This window comes from Macrosteles quadrilineatus, unplaced genomic scaffold (genome assembly GCF_028750875.1).
Source record: "Macrosteles quadrilineatus isolate MER2022 unplaced genomic scaffold, UCM_ALF_1.0 Scaffold_8__2_contigs__length_117827958, whole genome shotgun sequence".
Taxonomy (NCBI): Eukaryota; Metazoa; Arthropoda; class Insecta; order Hemiptera; family Cicadellidae; genus Macrosteles; species Macrosteles quadrilineatus.
Genome location: NW_026542601.1, coordinates 57,298,486 through 57,319,170, shown reverse-complemented (window position 1 = coordinate 57,319,170; position 20,685 = coordinate 57,298,486). Strand labels below are relative to the sequence as shown.

The window sequence follows — 20,685 nt, the reverse complement described above, 5'->3', positions numbered from 1 at the left end:
TCTAACTTAAGGTATTCTGCTACCTTTTTTGGGATTGAACTGTTTGTGTGACCACCCACATTTTGTCCCACACATTTACCCTTCCTGTAGCCAATTAAAAATCGGTTACTTTTCCTTTGTCTTGGGCACAATAACAAATATTTGCAAATCAAATCACATGGTAGTAGGCGTACCGACCCGGTAAATCCGGCACGTGACACCCCTAGGTAAATCAGCTGATCCCGTCAACTGATATAACCTTACTTGTATACGTACACAGCTGGTTTACCTAGGGGTGTCACGTGCCGGTTTTATCGGGTCGGTACGCCTACTCATGGTCTATATGGACAGTTGTCGTTGGTTATGGTAAAACTGTGTTTAATGTAATTTGTATTGTGTTTAATTACCAGCAATACAGGGTAAAATGTTTAAATATGTCTGTACCACACAAAACCATGTCTGCCTGTTCAATGGTTAAAAATTGGCACTTTTTAATACCTCTATACGATGAGATTCTCACAGTAATAACCAACCAAATAATTGTACCTACAACACAACTCGGATATTTAACTTTTTGTAAAGTTTTCTATCTCAATATGTTGTAGCAAAATTAGTAGTAAGCAGGATCTCAGTCTAGTTTAACTTTTCTTTCTCAATAAGTTAACTTAATGATACGGAATGGGCAATCACAGGACAAGCTCATACGGAGCCAATGTATCAATGCAGTGTCTAGGTTCTACACATTGGAGGGGTTAACTACGACATCTCATCCACTCCAACAACTACACTTGTGTCCTGTGATTGCCCATTTTCTGCGCCTCATGCTTCCATTCCCAGGAGTGGAAGGAACTTGAGATACCCTGGAACCCGTTGTCGACTAGATTGTACTCCTCAAGCTCAGGTGTTACAGCTCATCATGGGATATCCTAGCAGGGAAGCTCGTGTGGTTACGGACGTGCTCAGCTCCGAGAGACACGAGCCTCAGGAATTCATCCACATCGAATTTGTAGTTAGTGAACTTAGCATGAGCTCCACCATCCGGGTGGTGACCCTAAAGAGAAAAAAATAAATTTTATAAAAAGGGAAAGAAATATCTTAGGGTGTGGTTGGATAACAGCCAATTTTAATTTGTCCCAACGTTTACAGAAAATTGCTTAAATTTAATGGTTAAAAGGCTCTTAAGGGTAGTATTTACGGGCCAAGTCAACGTTAATGGAGATAACATACTACCTTAACACATCATTTGGCTAAATAAAGGCAGAAATGTCAAGTCTTAGTATTTGAGCAGGAAAATACAAACTTTCTATATGGTCGTACAGTTTTAAGCCACTTTAAAATATCCAAACAACATCAATTGTCATCATACCAAACTACCTTCAATGTTCCTGTGATGCTTAAAATACGACACCACTGAGACCAGAGCATTAAACCTTTTACCAAATATTTGTGGTTTTGCAGATATTCCATCATGAAGTAATAATACAGTACCACCCTACTACTCACCTCATCTTCTTGCCACAGTTTCTCCTTGTTCTCCCAGGTGATGTACTTGACTCCTCGTAACCTTGCTAGGTCTAAGTAACAACTCTCGTCCTCACAGTTATATCTGAAAATCACGTAACAGTCTTAACCATAACCGTAGTACCATATTTGTAAATAAGATGGTGGGAAAGGGAGCTGTTTCAAACTAAAATCAAGGTGTTCACAGAACTCCTAGAAGAAAATCACACATTTCCCTCGTTTTCCCAGCAGTTAAACCTGGTGTCCCGATAGGCAAGTGAACCTTATTACGAGGAGTCTGCATGTCTTTGATATTTGCGAATCAGATCAGGCTAACAGTTGGCTTGAGGGATTGGTACGAATGATTATGGGGCCAAGCTCGGGTGGAGTCTAGCCAAGCAGAGAGCATGTTTCCGAGACTGAGAAGATGTGTGATCAAAAATTGACAAAACTGTCACATTTATAGGAGACGATGATCTCGCCGTGACTGTGGAAGATGTTCCCTACTTTACCGTGACTGTGGTAGATGTTCAAGATTTTGCCGTTACATCAAGATGACCATGATTTTGCTATGACCGTGGAAGATGTTCTTGATTTTGCTGTGACTGCGGAATACGTTAACAATCGAACTCAGGCTAAAACCAGGCTATCCTGGTAACATTTTAAAATTCCTACTTAATCCCCGGTTTTTTCATGGTAATAAATAATTCACGCATAATTTCCGGTCGTTGGACACCCTGAATATGAAAGGAGGATTAGTGTGAAAAGTAGCAAGTTGTCTTGTGTAGCTTTGTCTGATCATAGTCATTTGTTTATAAGTCCTTTCAAACCAGTATAATTGATTTTTTTTACTAAAGATGAATACCATCTGGGTAAAAGTTTTAACCTGCAAAAAATACTGACTTTCTCAGAATTTGACCGATAAACTTCTATTTATCAGCATCAGCAACATAAGGGAATATAAAAATTATTAGACAATTGATTGTACCTAAAAAAATTATAGTATAGAAAATTATGACGAAAATTTCGGGTAGATAGAGAGAGAGACATAATTAGATTTTATAATCGGGGCTTATTGAAATAAAGTGTCATAGTCGTCTCAAAAGAAATTAGTCACACCTTAAAATTTTTCCAGATAGCCTAGCCTACGATGAAATAGTCCAGGATTCTAATGTGTTCGTTAATTAATTGTCGTTTCGAGTTTATTGGCTCAGAATAATTATTATTACAACAATGCTAACAATGATTAGCTTACCTTTAACTAGTACTTATCATAGCCACTCGGAAAATATGTGAAGCTAAATTTAGAAATTTGAATAAACTATCGTGAACGCGGATGTAATGTAATTAATTGAGAAACTTAAATAAAGCGTGAATCGTTCGTTGTACTTGTATAACACCAAAGTAAACGTGTCGGGAAAAATTAACTCGGTCGAACACCAGAGTCGATACAGCGTTTTTTAAATTAAATTAACGAAAGCCTGCTCGGGTACTTGAATTAATTCTTTGTATACTGTTCTGGCAGCTTAAATGAATTCCGAAGCTGGTCGGAGTAAATGGATGTGTGCTCCTGCTAGAAAAAGTGTGCAGGACAAGCGTGACGCGTGGTTACGCACAAAAAAATAAAAATAACAATACTTCTTCAAAAATTTGATTAAACAAAATAAAATTGGTAGCACACTAAGCCTAACACCTTAGGACTCCACCAGCAAGCGGGGGAAATCTTTAACTCACCAAAATAATCAAAATCTAGACTGCTGGGTTTTTTATCCAAACAGCAAGCGTATTGACGGTTCGGTAGCAGGTGGACAACTGATCTTGAGCTCTGGTCCTCTGGCCCCTCTTTGCCACTGCCCCTGGCGGCAGGGTAGCTAATTAGCATCCTCCCCTCTACGATGACGTCGAACCCCTCTTGTCCTGCTCCTTTAATGACGTTGCCAACGGGGGCGCGGTTTACCCCGAACTTAGAATGTTATAATTTTAAATAAAACTTAAAAAAATGGATTTTTACCCCTCGACGGGTTTTTGGTCGATACAAATTAGTATGGAAAACAATGGAGTTCAACTAACTAACCCTAGAAAAATAGAGTAGGCGGGTTAACATGAATAAAAGATCACTAAACATAAAACTGATGTATTGTCCTACTGTTAATAATATAGGGAGAAGATAAAATCCATAGCCCCTTTATTCAAACTTTTCCAAGTAAGCTAGGCTACCTGAATTCTATTACTTAACACGTTGACTGCGCGCGCTGACTTTACAGGCGCTCCCCAGTGGCGGGCGAAGCCCCGGCGCGCAACCGAATCAGCGAACGCAATTGGCATTCAAATATTTCAGTCTGACGAATCACAAAAGAGCAGTGGTGACTGTGCTGCGTTACCCCGAGAGTGGATGTAGTTCACCGAAACACCCAAAGGTAGCAGCACTGCATGGATCCGTATCCAGTGTCTTTGTAATGTGGGTTGAAGAGAAAAAATCCCCGAAACCGGGACAAAAGCATTGCCAGACAGGATTTTACGGGAAATTTTAGTACCAACCTACACCAAAGTAAAGCTCGCATTCTAAGCTGGCAGGCTGGCAACGATTATAACGTCTCCGTCTGAGGCTAAGCTCACACTGACTCAATATATTTCTGTTGGTCTGATGCCGACTTTAGTCGGCGCGCGCCACCTGGGAGCGCTGGCGACGCCGACTAAAGTCGGCACACGCAGTCAACGTGTAAAAAAAAATCCAACAAGCCACATGGCTTTCTTTTAAAATATTACATATAGTTATAGCTATTCATAACAGGTTTAACTTGGAACTAATGAATCAGTTTAAAATGGTTCTTGCAACAAAAACAATTTAGCCAGATTGCATTGTTGTTTCAACATCCAATATCCTTCAATAAAGTAGCCTACTTCATCTAAAGCTGGGTTTTCCTAGGCGCGGAGTCGGCGAGCGGAGAGAGGAACGCGGAGAGCGGACTCAGCTTGTCTTAGGTAATTTAATGTTACTGTTTTCCTAGCAGCGGAGTGGACCACCACGGGCCGAGCGGAGCTCGCTTCTCCGCGTTCGGTTTTCTAGTCGCGGGACGCGGAGAGAGGAACACGGAGAGCCGAATTAGTTTTTAATTGAATGGTAATGTATTTCTAGAGGCCAAGAGCAGAGAAGTCCGCTGACCGCTGGCGGACTGGCCGGGTCTCTGTACATTAATTTATCAAAGTACCTATCGACCACACTTTGCTCGAGTTGAGGAGAGCAGTAGTAGTCTTTGGTCAATGACGTTCATCCAAATATTCTAATCAGAGAATTTCCAATATAGGAAATATGCTATTGCTGTTAGTAGGTCACATAGTAAAACCTAAACACGTCTCCGATTTACCTTTGTCTTTTTTTAAGACTCCAGAGACCAAAACACGTGTACAATCTGACACAGGGTGTTTGAGAAAAACGATTCAAATCAAAGGGATACAATTCCTCATACCAAAATAAAGAAATATGTCCATAAAATATGGCAGAAAATAAATATATATACCCAGGTATCCGCAGTTTTTTTTAAACAATATTTGTATCTTTGACATTATTTACCCAGCTTTACGCAATTTAATAGGACTACCATACTGCTCAGTAAAATAACAAATAATAAACAATACCAGTCCTATTTATTTTAAGAACAGAATATTATGGTCATGGTTCAATATTTACAGCTTGTCATAACCTGTAAAACACATTTTAAAAGTGTTGACGATGCTCAGATAATCCACAAAACATTTCTATTGCCTTTTTTTGAAAGAAGCCCTTAACCTATGTCTACTTCAAAAATAAAAATAAAATATGTAGTTCATTGAAGGGAATATTTATTGGTTACTCTACAGCAAAGCTAAGAATCTCCACTAGACATTCCTTTGGGTATTAAAATTCCAACCTCGAAGTCTTTGGTTTCCTCTGTTTGTTCAACATCCCGCACTTGATTTCCCTCATCGAGTTGGCCTTGACCAGTCAGTCCTTCATAAAGGTTTTCCCATGGTATAGTTTGCTGCTAGCCTATCTGGTTTGCTGCTAGCCTATCTTGGTCTGATGCTGCTAGACCATCTGGTTTGCTGCTAGCCTATCTGGTTTGTAGCGAGCCTATCTGGTTTGATGCTAGCCTATCTGGTTTGATGCTAGCCTATCTGGTTTGCTGCTGCTAGACCATCTGGTTTGATGCTAGCCTATCTGGTTTGATGCTAGCCTATCTGGTTTGCTGCTGCTAGACCATCTGGTTTGCTGCTAGCCTATCTGGTTTGATGCTAGACTATCTGATTTGCTGCTAGCCCATCTGGTTTGTTGGTAGCCTATCTGCTAGCCCATCTGGTTTGTTGGTAGCCTATCTGCTAGCCTATCTTGTTTGCCGCTAGCTATCCTTTTTGTTTCAACTCCTAGATGGTGTTTCAGAATTTACCCCCATCTTTTAGAGCTTGTGATGGGTTCAAGGTCGTATCCTAGGCCTGGCTTTGGATGTTTGCAGCCTCCTTATGTTTTTCATTTGTGTTTGTCCTTATTATTCTTTGCTCTGTGGTTTGTCCCCGTCTAGCACCTTCTTTACTTCCTACCAGGAGCCCCACCCCCAAGATGGTGGAGGTGCAGGAGTAGGGAAACTGTCGGAAGGTAGTGGTTCAAGTACTCGCGGAACCAACACTCCGACACCTCCAAAAGGTGGCGGAGGCGGCCCCCCGAATACTTTCCTCACTACCCATCCTTCAGTGATCCCTACGCCCACACCTACCACCACCTTACGAACGCGACTCATGGTATACTAATTGACAAAAAAAGAAGACTTACTAAGATAATTGTTGGTGCTGTTGATTGTTTGAGAGTTTTCAATGAAGTGATTTAATGTTTCTATGGAAACATTTATAAAAGCAACATACAAATACATTGCATTTAAAACCACTTTAAAATTTTAACAAGTCTAAAGTTAAGTGTTGGTGATGTTAAGCATTATACATGTTTTCTCTGATAAGGGTAAAAAATATTCATTAATAAAATTTAATTTATGTTTCAAATCTTGAATAAAATTTGCAAATATAACTTTGAAGTTCAATTTGAAATACAATTTTTAATTGTGTTGCAACACATGTTACAAAAGGAAATGGTAAGGGATTAGATGTTTATCTCCATGAATGCAGTCATGTATCTCACAATGGTACATGTAGAGGGAGTAGAATTCCAAACAATCTATTTTTTCATTGCGATTCACTAGCAGTGATTTTCAATTATTTGTAATTACAGTATATGAAAAAAAAAAATGATGTTTTAGAAAACTTCTCATAAAGTGAATAATTCATTACCGTAGGTCTCGTGGTAAGACCAGGGTCCGGGACCGATTTTATGATTCTGATAAAATTTAATCCATATGTGTAAAGTTACATTTATTCTTCGCAAACCAGCATGATCAGACTATGGGAATGGGAATTTATGGAGTAAAAATTGGTTATAGGCCCTACCCATTTTTGACCCCTGAAACATAACGTTTGCCTATTTCTTTCCAAAAAATTTTGTAGAGCTTAAAAAAACAATAATTTAATATACTAGTGCAAATGTTGCTCGAATTCGAAAAATTGCAAAGTGTTTCAGGCGTTATTTCAAAACGAATATCAATCATAATTTCCGATGACTTAAAAGAGTCAACTCAAAGATAATGTGTAATCAATCACTCCACTACAGTTATCGAAATTGAAAATGAACTCACTCTGAAAACGAACGCTCTTGTGTGTATCATGTGTTTCCTATGAACAGATGTAATTAATACAAATTATTTGTTTAAGTAAACATAATCTTTTCTTCATAAGAAATACATTGGTATTTTGATGGCCTGTGGGGCAAAGCCCGAGGACTTTTATTACATGAATTGGTGAAAGGGGGCGTCTACACACAAAAAAAGAACATAATTTTGACACATGACACATCGTTTGTAAAAATCCGTCCATTATTAACAAAGGAGTAGTGTTTCGTAGAAATCACCTTCACGTATATAAAGATGGAAGTCAAAAATATTTTCGGCCTCTAGAAAAACATTACAATTCAATTAAAAACTAATCCGGCTCTCCGTGTCCCTCTCTCCGCGCCCCGCGACTAGAAAACAGAACGCGGAGAAGGGAGTTCCGCTCGGCCCGTGGCGGTCCACTCCGCTGCTAGGAAAACAGTAACATTAAATTACCTAAGACAAGCTGAGTCCGCTCTCCGCGTTCCTCTCTCCGCGCCTAGGAAAACCCAGCTTAAAACTAAAGCACCTCTACTTACAACTCAAATACAACAGCCCAGTCAGGTAGGAACAACAGGTGTGTCAGTCCTGCACCATGGATGCCTACGAAGATATCACTATTGCGGGTCAACTCCAGCTGTTGTTGGAAGTCCATGTGTCTGTTGTAAACAACCTAGACATAACCGTAAAAATTAATCCCTAAATATAATATGTTTTGAAGAATGGTGGCAGAAGTGATAAAGGCTTTACATAACTCATAAAAACACTCCTGTGAAATGACGACAATCGGCTGCAAGGCTAGGGTATTTCAATATTTGTATGTATTGCAGGTTTACATCTGGTGTTTTAAGTCAAAGTCACACATGTTGTTGGACAATACAGGTGTATTCTCATCCTGCATTCAGAAACACTTACGGATCCTAGTCTAGGGCTCCCAAATACTGTTGGACCTTGGCATTGTACTTACCTTGGCATTAGGAACATCTGCACAAACACAAACATTAAGACTTACAATGTTAAATTAATAATTCTACTGCCACAATTTCCTGCAAATTTGAAGGTTTTATTATTCACTAATCACTACTACTACTAGTTATACTTTAGTACTGATTCTTTTTGATTCTTTATGGGTATTTCAAAATGTTGTATAAAAGACTAAGAAAAAAGCGTATTCCTTTAAAAGAGTATTTGCATGATATTAATTGATACACACCCGCTGTACTTGATAGTCAGGGTTGGCCTGTAGTGCTGACAACAGTTCCTGCTCATTCAGTATGTTCCTGTATGCAGACTCCCTGGACAGAAGAGTGATCTTCACAGCAGAGGAGGTCCTTGGATGTTCCGGGACTTGTAAACGATGCAGCACGTGACGGGAGAACGCGTGGAACAGTCCACTGCGCTCACAGCCCCAAATCTGTATACATGGGAAAAGATTTTGTTTACTGAAATTTTACACAATATGAGTAAAGCTCCGTAGCTGAGTGGTTTGAGTGCTTACCTAGTAGTCAGTAGGTTGCCAGTTCGATCATGAGTGAAGTCAAAATCTTATCAATGGTTCACAACTGTACCCAGCTGTCCTTGATCATTCACTTGGCTGAAGAACCAGCTGATCATAGTCAGTAAAAAAGCTGTCATCTCACTCAATCATCTTAGCCTTAAAATACACACCCTGGTGTGTTAAGTGTTGTACAAATCGAATCTCTTCTATTTATTTCAAGCAATAAAATGTTTACTCGCTATAATTGTGTATTTGAAATTCAACACTAAACATTCTCTGAAAAATCTGGTTTAAAAGAGAGCTATGGAGCATTTGTTTCAAAACCTTTATATGTTACCTTTATTATACCGTCGTGAACCATTTCAAAATAAACTAACACAACAAATTTCCATGCAACAATTTTTATACTTCTTATTTCATCAGTTAAAAAGTCTCAGTTGAATTCATAAATTCCTGAGTTCATAAGCCTAAATAATCAAAATAATAGAATAGGAGTTGTATTTCTCAGTAGGATTTAGTTCTCTGGCACCTCTACTTTTATGGGCCAATTCCCCCCAGAGAAAAACAGAAATTTAAAATTAAATTTTCTCTGTAAGAGTTCAAACAGATATTAGTGATGTCAAACAAGTAGGTTTTGAACGATTTTAAAGATTATTCTGGCTTTTAGACTGCAAAAGCATGTTTTAAAGTGTTTTTAATTAACTTGTTGTTAGTGAATGAGGGCCCTTTCCTTTGAACACAGAAACAAGATACTGGTTTGACACTACAGAAGAAAATTTCTTTGCGTGCTCCTTTCAACTGTTATAAATCAAGCATTTCTTACACATCACTCACTACAACTTACCAGTGGCGTGTTGTAGTAAAGACCAAAAATCATTCTGGGAAGTAACGGGAAAATCAGATTGCGAAAGCAAACCCTTTTCCCCGTGAATGTTTTCAAATCCCATATAGGGTGCCTAGTGAAGGCCTTCCACACTGGGTTGAAGTTTGACATGTAGGTGAACGATTCCCAGATGAGGACGTGTACATCGGTGGAGAACGTTGTCCAGTCATGTAGCTTCACGTGTTGAGATGCGTAAAGGTTGAAGAAGTCACAGAAGTGATGGTACATGTTGACTGCTGCAACAACCGTTTCAGCAGTTAAAACTGTATTATTATTAATCGATCTAGTAGAATATACGGTATATATAAAAGTTGGGTTTAGAATCTAAGATCATAAAGTTCATGACTCTAGAAGGAGGAACACTAACTAGATAGAGATTTAGTCTCAAATTTTTTAATACAGCGGGACTTGGATAACTTCCCCAAGAGACCCGTGACAAATTGAAACCCACCGTGAAACCCACAGGAGGATTTGGGATTGAAGACTTTGATAAATGTAAAGACATTAACATAAACACCGATGCAAATCTCTAAATTTACAGATCATCATGTCAAATATTGAAGTAAATCTACTTTATTGGAAGTAATGCTGTTACTGTCTTGTTATTCAGTTATAACATAACCTAAAAAACCCAACCTAACCTTACCTCGTATTTATAAACTACTTCAAGGGCCAACAAAATAATTATTAGTCCAAGTAAATCAAAGTTAATGGACATTGAGGTGCTGCTGTAAAAGTGAAGTTGCTATTATGGGCGGATTTGTGAAGTGTTTTCAGATCCCATTGACATCACAAGTTTCTTATTGTGTGTCAATCCCAAAGTCTCCTGTGTGTGTTTACCCAGATTGTGATTAGATGAGTTCTCCAAAATGTAATCAACTGAGTGACTCACTAGCATCGATCTTCATGAAGTAGGTCGGCTTGTCAATGACGACATCACACTCCTCCGTATCTATTGGTCGATGAGGCAGCTCAGTGAAGTACCTCAGTTCCGGTCCCCACGACTGTAGCGGACTGATGTGGTCACACTCCTCTGTTAACCGCTCCCTGTGCAACCTGCAAAAACATTGCGTTGTTGACCATTGGCTCAATATCACAGTAAATTAAACAAAACAAAGCTTTAGTGTTGTCCCAGTGTGCTTTTTTGATTGGGATTTGAAAGTTACAATGTTGCTACATTGTTACTAAGATGAAACAGAAGCTATTTTAGCCTTATTTATTGGTTGTATGTCCAAGTTTGTTCTTGAGTCCAGGACTCTGAACAAGAGTGGATTCAGATTGTGGTTTGAAAGTCCAAATGTGGTCTATTAGATTCTACTATCCTCTGAACAATTAGTTTGATAGGCTAGAACGTTATAAACTAGTGTGGTAAATGAATAAATCTACAAACATTTATGTTTAACATAGAGACTGAAGGCTGATTGAGGAAACAACTAAAAGTAACTAAAGACGATTTTAAAACAGTAGTCTTAGGCCTACAATGAAACATAGGCTAAAGTTTTAATGCCCTTGTAGGTGCAGGCTAAAGCAAACTAACAATTTCCTATCAATTGAGAGTGACTAAGCTTATTGAAGAACGTAAAGTTAAAGCGTACCAACCATCATTGGTCCACTGCAAAACAATAACCAAGAAGATTATGTGTCCAAATGTCAAGGCAGATATTAAATAATCAAATCAAGAGCTAAAGGGTTTTATAACAAATAAACTATTTGATTATGACAACTTTGTTAAGTTTTGTAATTAAAATCACTTCCTTTCACTTCTATAAACCTTGAATTTTTAAACTCACAACTACATTAATTCAAAAAACAACATGATAGCTTACTTGCAGAAGCCTCCAATTTCACCTTCTTTAAGTACGTCCATTTTATATCTGATAGGCTCTTTTCTGTTGATTAAATCTCTGAAATCAACCATTATATTTCTTCCCTGACAGTAACGCAGATGTTTAGAACACATCAGGGAGGAATCACTCTGGAAAGCAGAAAAAAATTTAACATAAGGATGTGTTAAAAATACAAAGGACTTGTCTAGTTAGAACCAGAAAGAAAACACATTGCGGAGCACCATAAAAAACAGGCAGTTTTTTTTTCTTCAGAATAGCTTAAATACTACAAAAATAGCAAGGTACTGTGGATTAAGTTTATGCCAGTTTTTTAAACCAATTTGTCAAGATTATCAAGGTCTGCTGCTCAGGGCCGTATTTAGAATCTATGAGGCCCCAAAAGGCCCTCACCAGAGAGGCCCCTCTCTATATACTGATTCTTCAAAGGTTTAAACTAATGGGTTTTGAAATCCACGTGGTATTGCTTCAACTTGATGAATTGACCTTTTGTTTACAACAATCCAATTGGTAGAAATACCTAGGAGACTACCTGTAGCTAATAGGGTCGCCGGAATTCTACCCCCGGATATTTACCCCCATGAAAAAACGCCTACGTCATTTTGACGTCACGAGGGGCGGGGCCTATACACGGTCGAGAAACAGCCCGCGACTGGAAATCTACCCCCGGACATCTACCCCCAGACATCTACCCCCGGACATCTACCCCCGGAAATCTACCCCCATGGTCAGCTACGCTACGTATCGGCCAAGATGCATTGTTGTAATTGATTTCATTAATTGGTTTATGTAAGTCAACAGCTCTTCGGCTATTCATTAGCTTATTATGCAAATTTTTTTTTCTTGTAAAACGAAAACTCAAAAAATACTTTATTCTTCTTGGGCAATAATATACCCCAAGTCGTTGCCAACCACAACAGTCAACGCAAAAGGTGTGTCACCAAAACGATGATATCATCAAATATATTTTAAAGTAAATAATAAGAAAGCATATTCATAATAGCATATAAAAAAAAAACATATTGATTTCAGAATACCTAGTTTTTTAAAACTGCATAATCTTGTAGTTGTTTTAATTCCAATAACATAAGATAAATGTTATTTGTTCTAACCTTATTTAGCTACGTAAATCAAATATGTAAAATACTGTACCTATTCGATGTACATGTTAAACATGACAACGGCAAATCGTATGCTTTTTACTGGATATTAGAAGCTAATGAATAACCGAAGAGCCGTTTATTTACATAAACCAATTAATAAAATCAATTACAACAATGCATCTTGGCTGATACGTAGCGTAGCTGACCACAGGGGTAGATTTCCGGGGGTAGATTTCCGGGGGTAGATGTCCGGGGGTAGATGTCTGGGGGTAGATGTCCGGGGGTAGATGTCCGGGGGTAGATTTCCAGTCGCGGGCTGTTTCTCGATCGTGTATAGGCCCCGCCCCTCGTGACGTCAAAATGACGTAGGCGTTTTTTCATGGGGGTAAATATCCCGGGGTAGAAATCCGCTACCCCAGCTAATAAACAGGTCTATTAATTTTTTTTAATAATAATACTAGGGGTCTTAGGTCAGGGCCATAAATTTTTAATTTATTTAGGTTTGAGTCAACAATTTTGATCTTTGGGCATCGGATAAAAATCGGGTGGATTTGGAAATAATCAATTAAAAATATGTAAATTGATATAGGCCTACTATAAACGGTTTATACAAAATCTGTTATCACGGCCAAATTTTAGGTGTCTTCTGTGGTCACAGTAAAATCATAGACATCTGACGTGGTCACGGAAAGATCGTGAACATCTTCTATGTTCCCGATAAAACAGTGAACATCATGCGTTATTGCGGAGACATCATCTTAGTCTTCTGCAATCGGGATGGAATCATGAACAACTCATGTGGCCGCAGAGAAATAGTCTACATCTTGCGTGAGCGCAGAGACATAATCTCCGTCTCCTTCGATCAAGACAAAATTGTGAAGATTTTCCGAGTTTGCAGGGACATTAACGTCAACTCCCGCGGTCACGATAAAATCCTGGACATCTTCCACAATCGCGGATGAATAGTGAGAACACCTACCTTAACTGCAATATAGTGAAGATCTTTTCTGGTTGGACAGATTTCATCAACGTCTCCCACGTTCGCGGCTAAACAGATTATCGGTGAAACAAATGTATCAACAAAAAAATTTGGTGCCCCAAGTGAGGCCCCCAGCCGCCATGTCTGCCATTAGTGAAATACAGCCCTGCTGCTGCTTTAGACTGAATATTGCTCTCTTTTGCTCGTGCAGAAATAACACATTTCAATTTGGTTCAAAAGCCATCTACTTGGCATAACAAATACAATATCCTTTTGGCTCTCAAAGATTACTACAGTAAGTAGAAAGATGCAGTTGCAAGTATGTTCAACCTGCGATCCCAGGCTAAAATATTATTTAGGATATTTATATAATCTGGTCATTGATTTGACTGGGAGATGTGGCGTCGTCCTGTAATCCAGCTACTAGGAGGTCACGAATTGTGGATATTTATAGGCATGCACTGTGGATGCGATACTCCCTGGTGTGGATTAATGTCCGCACGGGTGAGTACTACAACTATCCGCAGTACTATCCTGATAATTAGACAAATTTGTATATACCAAGGCCAAAATGTGGTTCTGATTCCACTATAAACTGTAGGTCCCTTAGTTGCCATTAGCTGTATGGGCTATTAATTAACAGCTGTGTCTATGGAATGTCGGCCTTAGTCACTAACAAGACTACAACATCGCGCCACTCATGCTACACTCATCCCCATTCATACTTGGCTTAAAATACCTACTTTGTATGGTCGCCATTTCATAAGAAAGTATAAAGTATAAGATAAACTCTACCGTAAGGTATCATATAAAATATGTTTTTATATAGCCTACACAAATTAAGTTGCTTACAAGGAAATTTGGCTCACATATCACCATCAGTTCTTTCTGCTGTTCAGCGATGTAACCGAAGTCTCCTTGAGTGTAAAACGTCTGTATCTGGTCTTTCTTGCTTGGGACCCATCCTTTGTGATCCCCTGGACACGAGGGGACTGAATAAGTGTCATTTTGTGGACAAACACCTTCATATCCCCAACAGCCGGGTCTCCCCACATATTCCTGCAGGATTTACACTCTTTTAATAGGTGAAATAAGACTAAGACTGTAAAAAGCTATTTTATCTTTAACCAAATTTATCCAGTGGAAATGAGGTACAACCACCTGTGAGTATAACAACTTCTACACAAAATTGGTTTCAGCATTTTACATACATACATTAAATAAAAACTAATCCATCCTCAGACCAAGATTTGCTACTTCCTTTAAATTTATACTATTTCTGTAGAGTTATACAACAGCCTAGTCCTAGTCTACAAATTTGGTTTTCCAATCCTAAAATTTAGGCTATTACAAAAAAAAAATGGTTAAGAAATTGCCTCAACAACTAATTTTTACAAAACCTTAATAATTAAGTACCCCCGCCGCAGCAAACCTGCAGACTAAGCGAATTTCTACTTGTCCGATTGAGAGGCATTTATTCCAAATTTAAATAACATTAACACGAGTGCTTAGGTTTGCTGCTACAGGGAAGGTAAACAATGTTTTTTGACCAAACGTCAATAGTATAGGATGAAATAAATTAATTTGCTAGCTTTTATCAACATTATATCCATAAACAAGTAAACTACGACAGTTTTAATTTTCTCCATAAAAATAACATGGAAATTTTAAATTTACACTTTTTTTTAATTTTCTCCATAACTGGGAGGCTTACAACAGCGAATTAATATACTAAATTATTTACTTTTTAAAGCTCTACAAAATGGTTTAGAAATTGCAAAATGTTATGTTTTTGTTGAAAAAAAACCCCATAAACTCTGTTCCCATAGTCCAATCATGCTGGTTCACGAACTCGTTTGAATAAATGTAGGTTTACATGTTTATACCGAATTTCACCAAAATCAGATAATTTTTGCTCAAGTTATCATGCAAACGGACACATATATAAATATTTTTATAATATATATTAATTTGAACGGGTGGTGTTTTTGGCCTCTGGGGACCTCAAAACGAAAAAGTAAATCGGTCCTGGGTTCAGGTCTTACCATGAGACCTACGCTATTAGCTTATTCCTAAATGGGAAATTCGCTAAAAGAGGGATAAAGATTACAACATTTGGAAAACAAATTGTCAAAAATCTTACTAGTTGCAAGTTTACAAATCAATCCTGAGCAGTATTTTGTTTATTGTAAGTATGCCTAGGCCTATTACAAAAATTCTTAACACTGACAATTCAGGTGTAGTCTAAGCTTGTTTTTCAAACACTGTACATCGCAGTGTAACTACTTTCACTAGCAGAACAACCTGCTAACTGGGAGATAGTGTTCATGGGAATGTAATGAGATAGCTGCATAACATTCAACCAGTTAGACAACTATGATGTAAGTGCTGATCTGGATGCAAGCAATACCTGTGTCCGAGTGGCTATTGAATTGATGCTTACAGAGTATGAACAGCTGAAAAAATAATTTTGATTTTCTGAATACTATACATTATTAAGTTATTTTTGCTTCAATAAATGTTGTCTCACGTACCTACCAAGTTTAAACATAGTTAGATAACATGGTCAAAATACACACAATTTGATGAGAAAAAGTATTATTATGCTCAAAACTTTAATTAGGACAACTTGTATGCAGACCTAGATCACTATAATAAATGCGTTAAGTACTGTTACATTTTCAGGAGAAATATTTTGTAAAGAGCACACAATGAGTTTCCCTATTACTACTGTAACGGACTACAAAACTATAAGTGCCCTATGTGCTTTTTACTAGACACCAGATTTTCCTGATTAGAATATTGAATACATCTTTTTGTTTTAGGATGGAAACACACATGGTAATAATGGTTTCAGAACTAGCTTTAAAGCTAATTGAAGATAATTATTTTTGTTGATTAATTATTGACACATCATTAATATGTTTTTTCTTAAAAAATATCTACAAACGATAAACAGGAAGGTTGTTAACTAATCGTGTTTCATGTTTCTATTACTATAGCACAAAATTGTGTTTGACGGATTTTATAAAGCCTACTAGCATAATTATTACTCGGAAAGTCTTAAGTACTGGTACAGCAATGGTAAATTGCACAAGTGAAAATGGGAAGTATGAAAGAAACTGAGGCAGTGAGGTGTGAAACCACAGATTTGTTCCACAACTAGATAATAACACTTTCTCTTCAATGAGCTGTAACTTACCATTGACTGTACCCCAGAACTGGTTGCCGGTCACTAGTACATTTCTTGTAGGCCTATTCTATGTTTATTAATAAAAAAATCAACACGAAGGGTCAAAATCTTTAAAACTAGAGTCAAATTTTACTTACCTTCAAAGGACAATCATCCTTCATGCAAGCTTCACCCAATTCTTTGTACATGTTGAAAAAATATCGAAGATGATCGGGATCCAAATTTATCTCTGAGTAGTTATATGTTCCAGAACAATAATATAGCGAGATCAAAAATATAAAAAGTATGTAACTCTCCATTGCCTGAAAAAATTCTTAGTTTTATAACTTAAACATAGTTACACAATACAACAATTAATAGTGCATAATTTTTATTCAGACAACTCAATAAAATACTAAATTGAATGTGATGGTTGTCGTAAATGTTTTTTTACACCACACTACATTATTTTGACGAACTTCCCACGCAAGGATTTAGTCCAGAAAACAGCTGTTTGCCGCCAGCTTATTCAAATGGGGTTTTATTGCGTTCTACTGTACTGCAATGAGTTTTACCGGACACCAATCAGCTGATTATACTGTATTTAGGTGGCAGTGAGTGGTTATAAACAAAAACATAACTTCTCTTAGAGGTTATGACTAGTGATTTTGAGTCCTTTAGTTGGTGGAAATATATAGGGATCTGTACGGATTTAGTAGTATGGCGTAAACTATCGTACGTAACTCGTCCAAAATGTGTGTACCGGACTCGTATGGTAATCTCAACGACCACACTCGTCCGGTAAACACTTATTTTCAGGACTAGTAACGTAATATATTATTTTTTACGGTGTGCGCCGGTAATGACCGTTCATCATTCTTATGTAAGTCAGTGGCAAAATTTTGAGGAGTTTATCTAAATGGATTTCAATGTGACTGAACATGAGATGTTCACACTGATAGGGCAAGTCTCTAAAACTAGGCAAACACTGGTAGTCTCATCCTAACTTAATTACTGTCTCGAAGGAAACTGATCAACACACGCTGGCAGGTTCGTTGAGAAAACTTGACCTTCTGTGAACTCCCTCACAACCACTCTAGCACATTTTCTATATACACATCTGTATATTCTGAAGTAAAAATTATCTGCATAAGCCTGACTACATGTTAATGGACGACGGATTTCAATTGCAGTCAATTCCCATCCCAAAGAAAACATAATCGTAGAAAATAAAATATGTTAGAGAAATGGATGGACATAAAACACTTAAACTCAGTGACTTCAAAAATAAAACAAGACGGGGTAAGGTAAAAATCATCATGTCACAAGATGATGAGGTGTTCACTAAGCCTTAGCACAGAAAACATACTACTATAACCCAGAATGCCAAACGCATGGTAAAAAGCATTAAGTACATTGAGAGAGCTTTGCCTGTCAATTCGTAGGCAGCCCCACCAGCGTTGCTATGCTGAGTGCTTAAAGTAGGCCTACTTAACGCTTTTTACCATGTGGTTGGCATTCTGGGTTATAGTAGTATGTTTTCTGTGGCCTTAGTAAGGCAAGCAAGGGTAGTAGCCTATTTCATCCTTAAATACTTAAGGAAGAGATGTTTAGCCTACTTCATCCTTACTCATTGAGCCTTGCTAGCCATACAAACAACAAATTAACATAACCAAAAACCAGTGACAAATCAGCATACTTTATATATTGTTCAATCAAGATTTATCCCCTAAATTTGTGTTAGAGCTAAAAGAGGAAATCTCTAAATACTAAATTCAAATTTATCTAAAGGGTTGAAAAGTCATCCGTTGGAGCAGTGTTGCCAGATTCGCCGGCGAAAATTATCGTACAAGCAGTCCAAAATTATAGTTTTTGGGGCAAAATTATCGTACACACAATTTTCTTTTATAATAATATTATTATAATGTAAAACAAGCAAGTCGATGATGGAATGGCCGAAATTTTACTCTATTTGTCTCTGCCGCCCACCGTTTTTGCTCTACCAGCCTACCACTGAGCTAGAAAAATTAAAAATATAAATTCTACCGGAGGCAGCACACTATCACACACACACGCGGAATCTGCATCTCTGCTAGAAAAAAATTGAAACGCTGTAAAATGATTGTATTTTGGTTCTCAACTGGAAAAATCAACCAGCTCATTGCTTTATTTCATTCCCCTACTGCCAATGTACTGACTGAGTACAATAATTAATTGAAGGTACAACGTAATCTACCCCTAGTACAAATGGCGGCCAACTTCTCTCAAAATTCTCCTATAAACACTTAAGTTGGTAGCCATTGGGCCCTCTCTAACACAGCTGATGGCTTTGCAAGGTTGCCAGATCGAACAGCAACGAAGTGATGTTACCGTTTTTCCATATATTAAAAGTGGGAAACGTGTTTAAATGTATAATAATCAATATGAAATAGTTTATTTTCTAGCCCCCAAAAAATAATCGTACATTATGACAAAAAATCTTACACAACGTCAAAATTATCGTACAATTTTTCAAAATTATTTTTTATGGGGAAGGAGCAAAATAATTGTACAAATACGATAATTATCGTACACCTGGCAACACTGCGTTGGAGGCAATGTCCTTAAAAACTAGATAAAATTTAAAGACAAGGTTGTTTGAGGAATTTTCTAGTTTAAGTCGGGTTTCTTATATAACTTTAATAGGCTTAGTTTAATTTGATTTATCGGCGAAAAAATAACAGTTTACTGCCCATGTAAGACGGACCTCTAAGTTATTATGCTAGGTTTAGATAGTCGATTTTTTCCATATTAATCCATTGTATCGATTTTGGGATATTAATGACACAGATCATCAGCCTCCATTCTACACTCATCCTTGGGTTAAAATACGCACATAGGTGGCATCCCCATCTCCCCCCCCCCCATGATTGACAAATGAATTAGACTGATGTTATCATATGAATTTGATTCTATAATAGACAATAACTTAATACAAGTTCATATTTATAAATTCCTATTAAATTGTCTGGTTGAGGTAGGTTAGATCAGCATTATCTTTTACATCTTGCACCTAACTCATTTACTCTATAAATGAAAAAAATGAGGGCATTATTTGATATGACTCAGACTACCTATCGAAAAGGGCATGTTGCAAGCACAAGTTAGCAATATAAGTTAATTTAGGTTTATTTACTTTACGTTGTCTAGGAATGACGACGTAACGGTACATTACAAACCTATTTTATACTGACTTAAATCAATCTTGGAGGAAATTGCTGAATAACCTAGGTTAGACTTGGTGCGGGAGGAACGGGTTCGATTCCTGGCACTTCCCCATGACCTACCGAGTAGGTTACCTACCCAAGTATTTCAGGGTTCCCACAACAAAATCTTAAGTGAATTCCCTAAACTTTTTCTTTTACTTAATTTCACTGACAATGGCATATTATTTAAGGTAGTGTGAGTTACCTAAATCCATTCCTAAAAAGGTTATGTTTGGCTACTCCCACCTTACATACACCCACAACTTACATGCTACGTAATTTTGGATGAATCATAAACAAACCACATTAACTTCTGAGAGAAAGAAAACTTATTGCATCTAGGTTATAATACCAAAACTGTGACAGCAACTAACCTGACCAAAGTGACTAGCGTTTGAAACCTTTATCTTCGTTTTCTTGCGGTATTTGTTTGTTTTGAATTCTATCAACGATCGCCGGAACAACAAAAACAAAGAAGACAAGCTCAACCTTGACAGTCTTGACAACCAACAGCTGACACTCACTCAGCAGCAGGAGCAGACACACACAGCTGTTGTTGAACTGTTCGTTAGTTCTGCCAGTTGCCGCTGCTGCCGCTGTTGACATTCAGTGCATCCACTCTAGAAACTTTAAAAATCCCATCGGCGCATACGTATACACGTTAATTCATTGTATAAGCTGACACCTTTGACTGAATATAATAATAATACATCAAAATTTTTTTATATTTCACAAATTTTTTTTATTTATTTATTC

The 20,685-nt window shown here is 37.6% G+C and overlaps 1 protein-coding gene across 2 annotated transcripts; it reads right to left on the bottom strand.

Annotated features, from left to right (window-relative positions):
• Nucleotides 1-172: 172 nt before the first annotated feature.
• Nucleotides 173-20,426, bottom strand: LOC129000174 (EGF domain-specific O-linked N-acetylglucosamine transferase). 2 transcript variants are annotated; one of them, XM_054427116.1, is made up of 10 exons: nt 20,304-20,426; nt 16,843-17,007; nt 14,365-14,571; nt 11,413-11,561; nt 10,479-10,642; nt 9,548-9,822; nt 8,419-8,619; nt 7,745-7,878; nt 1,483-1,585; nt 173-1,030 (listed from the first exon to the last, which is right to left on the bottom strand). In XM_054427116.1, the coding sequence occupies exons 2-10, from the start codon at nt 17,002-17,004 to the stop codon at nt 884-886; spliced, it is 1,542 nt and encodes a 513-aa protein (XP_054283091.1). In that variant the 5' UTR covers nt 17,005-17,007; nt 20,304-20,426; the 3' UTR covers nt 173-883. The 2 variants fall into 2 exon arrangements, with proteins under 2 accessions (XP_054283091.1, XP_054283092.1); XM_054427117.1 differs by lacking the exon at nt 20,304-20,426 and adding an exon at nt 20,198-20,303.
• Between the last annotated feature and the right edge of the window lie 259 nt (nt 20,427-20,685).

Bases quoted from the DNA above. Each gene is read 5' to 3' on its own strand.
- LOC129000174 (XM_054427116.1), bottom strand. From the start codon at position 17,004: ATGGAGAGTTACATACTTTTTATATTTTTGATCTCGCTATATTATTGT. The intron at 10,643-11,412 runs GTAAGCTATCAT...ATGTTTTTGCAG, and splicing joins GAAATTGGAGGCTTCTGCAA to GTTGCACAGGGAGCGGTTAA. The intron at 8,620-9,547 runs GTAAGTTGTAGT...CCATGTATACAG, and splicing joins TTTACTACAACACGCCACTG to ATTTGGGGCTGTGAGCGCAG.